This window comes from Argentina silus (assembly GCF_951799395.1).
Source record: "Argentina silus genome assembly, chromosome: 15".
In the NCBI taxonomy this organism is placed as follows: Eukaryota; Metazoa; Chordata; class Actinopteri; order Argentiniformes; family Argentinidae; genus Argentina; species Argentina silus.
Window position 1 is genome coordinate 7,731,695 of NC_139669.1, and position 5,656 is coordinate 7,737,350.

The 5,656-nt window shown below is 47.3% G+C and overlaps 1 protein-coding gene across 1 annotated transcript in view; it reads left to right on the forward strand.

Annotated features, from left to right (window-relative positions):
* pdgfc (platelet derived growth factor c) overlaps positions 1–4,350 on the forward strand; it is a gene marked incomplete at its 3' end in the record, with an annotated part of 47,923 nt that extends 43,573 nt beyond the window's left edge. Inside the window, exons 4-6 of the mRNA XM_083685682.1 lie at positions 2,736–2,943; positions 3,740–3,957; positions 4,237–4,350. Coding sequence (XP_083541808.1) covers positions 2,736–2,943; positions 3,740–3,957; positions 4,237–4,350 — 540 coding nt within the window. The remainder of the gene's footprint in view (positions 1–2,735; positions 2,944–3,739; positions 3,958–4,236) is intronic.
* Between the last annotated feature and the right edge of the window lie 1,306 nt (positions 4,351–5,656).

Sequence of the window (5,656 nt, forward strand, 5' to 3'; positions counted from 1 at the left end):
CTGTGTGCATTTGCATGTGTTTTCATCACCCGTCCAAGGCTGGGCTTGGCCTCTGCCTCCGAGTGCCGTGCCTACAGAGAGGCTGTTAATTGGAGGAGTGCAGCACCGTCGACGTTCACAAGCTGTTAATGGTTTCCATTCCACAGCCTCACCTTCTGCCAAGACCAGAGGACCGGGCCCCTCTAACAGGACTCACACTGCGCCGCCTCTTTTGAAGACAGATGAATGCTCTGGGAAAAGAAATGGGACAGTGTGATGTTTCACCTCGCGGGCGGCTTGTGTCACGGTCACACTGTTCTTCTTGATCAGTGTTGAAGTCACTTGTTGTGTGTTAATGAAGCAGGACTTTGGTTTCACAGCAGGGGAGGTCGGGGGAGGCTGGGGGAGGCTCGGGGAGGCTGGGGGGAGGGAGGCATCGGAGGACAGGCTCATTGTGAGGAATGGAACGGAGTGAGGAATGGAATAGAACGACATCTGTGTTTGATACCGTCCCGCCTTTCTATTCCATTCCATGCATTACATTGAGCCCGTCCTCAGATTCCCTGTTTTTACAGCTACCTGGAGCATACTTAGAAATGACACATGATAATAACAGCATAATTGCATGGTTATTACACAGTAAGTAGAGTGAAGAAACGGTTACCCATTTTCCATAGACAATCCTGTCATATTTGGCTGTGACTACGTGCCCAAGAGGCCAATGTTGAGAAAAATAACTCTGAAAGTTATAATCCAGCATCAAGTTGTTCATACCTGCATCAAGAACATCAAAGAGCTCTACAGCTCTCGGCATAAACAGGCTTTGCATAAACTACATCTTCCAACCTTTGGTTCAGCCATGTTACTAAACCTGTAGCTGTTTCACGCACGCACGCACACACACACACACACACACACACACACACACACACAGCCCCCCCCACACACACACACACACACAGCCCCCCCACACACACACACGCACCCCCCCCCACTCACGCACCCACCCACACACACACACACACACACACACACACACAACACACACACACACACGCACCCCCCCCCCCCCCGCGCGCGCTACTCACGCACCCACACACACCCACACCCACAGACACACACACACACACACACACACACACACACACACACACACACACACATAGCTACAGTAGCATCAAAGGCAGTCAGTGAAGCCGGTGTGTAAGGGAGTGCTGAGTGTGATGTCAGAGTGTATTACATGGTATTATGGTGTCAGCGAATCAGAATAGGAGTTCCTGTATGACGGCCATTATTCAGGGTGACAATGCCAATACCAGAGGGTAGACTGCTGATTCACTACCCTATCACTCTCTCTCTCTCTTTCTCTCTCTCTCTCTCTCTCTCTTGCTCTCTCTCTCTCTCTCTCTCCCCTCTCTCTCTCTCTCTCTCTCTCTCTCTCTCGCTCTCTCTCTCTCTCTCCATCTTGCCAAAGCACACAAAGCATTTATAATAGAAGACATATGAATGGAAAGAGAAAGGAAAACATATGAATGGGAGTATAGTTTTCGACAAAGGACTCTTTCTCTCTCTCTTTCTCTCTCTCTCTCTCTCTCTCGCTCTCTCTCTCTCTCCTCTCTCTCTCTCTCACCTCTCCTATCACTCAGCTGAAGAAGGTCCATCTTTTGTGTTTGTTTGTCTCTCTATTGTGTGACGAAGAGTGGATTAATTCGGTTCGTGCACCATATTAGTTTTGTGAATTTAAAGTGAAATGATACTGGGTCTGATCTCATGAGTAATCAAGGTACAAGTTATCAAAATATGTCTTTGGCAAAAAAAAATATTGAAACAATAAATAAAATCAAAAATGAAATGAAAAACAAATATATGAACAATGATTAGACATTACATAAATAGCTCCAGTCTATTCATTAATTTGTATTCATTCTGTGTTTTTCCTCCATTGCCATTTCATTGTCTTGTATCCAATGTCCTTGTAGAGGTCATCAACATTAAATACGCACTCTATGAAATCATCCCTGTCCACAATTTTATGATCCAACTGCCGAAAGGTCCACATCATCATTGTCCCGCCCTCTTCTCTCCCCTCCTGGCGTCATGGCGATACATTTAACCTGTCAATCACAGAGGATTATATCGCTATCGCCACAGAAAGCTACCAGACTACCTGACACCCTGACATGTCAACCAGAGCCTGCAGTGTCCCAGAGCATAAAGGTCTAGGGGATTAAACCCTCATGTGGGGGAGGCAGGGGGGAGGAGGAAGGACCATACCGTTTTCTGCCTCAGGCGGAAGGATCAGTGGGTGAACACTAATAATACCCCCCTAAAAAAAAGCCCCCCCTGAGAGCTTACTGGAGCCTCATCCAGACTGATCTGTATGTCTCACGTGCTACAGCATATATAGCATCACTGGGTAGGGAGGACAGACACATAGTCTACTCGTCTTTAAGGAACTGCTTACTGTTTTATGTTGTGTATCGCAGAGGAGTCTGATGGAGGTGGAAATCGGAGGACGGGCTCATTGTAATGCATGGAACGGAAAGAGGAATGGTATCAAACACGCATGTCTACCTCCTCCAGCCTCCCCTGGTGTACTGCCGAGTCTCAAAGCATTTTTAGATGGTGTCTGTACCTGTGTGTGTGATGGGGGGGGGGGGGGGGGGGGGGGGGGGTAGGCAGATCAGGTTCATTTGAGTATTTCACTCCAACTCTCAACCCTGTCTTCTTCTTCCTCTTCTGTCTGTTTCCTCCAGAGCGTCTCGGAGCCTGTGGCCCCGGCAGTGGCCCCCCCGTCCCTCCAGAGCGTGGACGCCCTGTCTGAGGCGGTTGCGGCTCTGGGGACGGTGGAGGAGGTGATGAAGTACCTGGAGCCCGAGAGATGGCAGCTGGACATGGATGATCTCTACAAACCCTCCTGGCATGTCTTGGGGAAGTCCTTCATCCACAACAGAAAGTCCAGAGGTAGATTTTCTTTAAATGTATTTATCGGAACAGTTAAACACACATTTAAAGCTGCTGCAGTTAACTCACCAACTGCCAAAGAATTCCGGAAACACTCACCACCTAGAGCGCCAAGTGTTTTATGTGGTATTTACCTAGCAACAATATTTTGATTGCCTACAAAATGAAGCATCATGATTTTTGCATTTTTGGTGAATAAAGTCACCCTTGGCACTCTAGAATGTTGACAATTTCGGCGACTCTATTCACCCTCGGCACTCAATGAGTTAAAGACAGGCTGTCGTTTAAACCCATCGTGGATAGAACGCATTAAAGCCCAAAAGTTTATTTCCATCGTTGTCCTCAAGTACGATGTCTGTCATTGACACGTCTCAAAAACACGCTTAGCAGCTGGAGCCGTAGCTGGAGAAGATGCAATGGAACCATTTTTGGATTTGACATAAAATGATTGAAACAACCAAACATAAAAACTGCAGCTGTACCGGAGGCCTGTCACGTCTCAAACGCTGAGCAGATGGGGCTGTATTTGAAGGGATGACAGAGGAACAGAAGTCTGCCATATTTTGACTGAGGGTAAAAGATACACAGCTCCAGTCGAGTGTAAAACTGTCAGTTTATCTTGAAAGATCTACTCACTGCACTCCTAGGCTGTTCCACCATCTTGGAAATTCAAATATTTAACCCCTACTCAGTAGGCTCCATATTTACAATATGCTAAACTAGCTATGTTACGACGCCAGCCTGCTACGGTGGGCGTATTACAACCAGTCATGGTGATGTATGTCTGCCCTGTCAGGGGTGGATCTGAACCTGCTTAGGGAGGAGGTGCGGCTGTACAGCTGCACGCCCAGGAACTTCTCTGTGTCTCTGCGGGAGGAGCTGAAGAGGACGGACGCCATCTTCTGGCCCAGCTGCCTGCTGGTCAAGCGTTGCGGCGGGAACTGCGCCTGCTGTGCCCAGCGCTGTTTCGACTGCCAGTGCGTCCCCGCCAGGGTCACCAAGAAGTACCACGAGGTAAACCAACGCACCACGCAGTTTTGTCATGAATATCTGATTACATGTCTTCTGTGATGCGTTCCTTACACTTTCGTTGAAGATGTTAGTGAAGCATCAAAAGTGTACTGATATTGCAGGCAGCAGGATTGAGGTTTTAACATGAGTTACAGTAGTGAAATACAGCACATTTCTTCATTCATTCAATCAGTTGTTGGTGTCGATGTTGTTGTTGTTGTTGTTGTTGTTGTTGTTGTTGTTGTTGTGTTGTTGTTGATGTTGTTGTTGTGTTGTGGGTAGGTTCTCTTGCTGAAGCACAGGAGTGGGGGGCGTGGCATGCAGAAGTCCATGACGGACGTGCCCCTGGAGCACCATGAGGAGTGTGCCTGTGTGTGTAAGGACGACTGGGACTGACCCAGAACCTGTGGACCAGCACCAGCGCCGGCATGCCACCAGACACTTGAAAACAAGCCACCCAGAACGTCGCAGAGTCCCCGCCATTTCCTATCCTTCTCCCCCGGGAGTTAACCAGACTGCCTGCTTATCCTGTTGTCTCTATACTAATTGGGCGAGGCTGAACACTGACTGGAGATTGTACGGTACATTTCTTTCTGGATGGATTCGGCCGCTGTGGGAGTACCCTGTTGTTTTCATCGAGTGCATTCAAGAGACAACCGGTGGACAGTTAGAATGCACTGGAATGGACCTATCGTGCGACTCCTCTGCTCTCGGGAGACTCTTTCCCTTTTGCTTCTCGGAGATAATGAGCGGTGTATTTGGCAACAGAGATTCAGGACGATATTTTTCCTTCTTCTTCTTTTTTTTTTTTGCTAAACCTCGAAAAGGTCTTGTTAAAATTCAGCACACATGGCGTGAGAGTATCTCGGAAAATGGGCTCCTCTTCATCCGAGTTCTATTCTGTGTATAAGTGAGCTAGCTGCCTCCAGGGCCTCCAAGCCTCCAGACCTAACCTCTGGTAATCTACTTTAATATCCCCATCAGGGGAGGCTGGCGGTGGTAGAAATCGGAGGACGGGCTTTCAGGCTTTTTTGTAATGCCTGTAAAAGAATGAGGAATGGTATCTCACACACACACACACACACACACACACACACGTACTCACATACACGTAGGTTCACACACAAACACATACATGCACACACACACACACACACACACACACACACACACACACACACACCAGCCTCCCCATATCCCCATAAAGGAGGAGAAGAAAGATTGTTTTTTCATCAGTGGTGATCCTCCTCTTGTTTCTCCCTAGTCCTCCCACCGATCAGATCTTTGGAGCGAGAGAGCGTAGGGCGAGGGAGCGAGAGAGAGAGAGAGAGCGTGCGTTTGTAGTGCTCAGCTGATGCAAGTGTATTAAGTGTAAATATTTCATTTTTCATTTTCATTTTTTTTTCTTCTGTACTTTCATTTTTCTACCAAAGATATTACAGCAAGGAGATAAAGTTAACTCTCTTAAATCAAGTGGGTATTTCTCTGATGTGTTTCTACATGCAATATGTCCCATTTCAGCAATGGTGTCAAATCTGCTTGCTTTAGAACTCCATATAACCCCCAAGTAGCCTAGTGCGTGAAACATTTCAAGATTGTGGATGTTAGATATTTATTTGTTCAATCAAAAGGGAAAGTTACGTCTGAAATGTTTGGTTTTTGTATGCCGAAAGTGTCGTCACTCACTCATTTGTACAGTAGT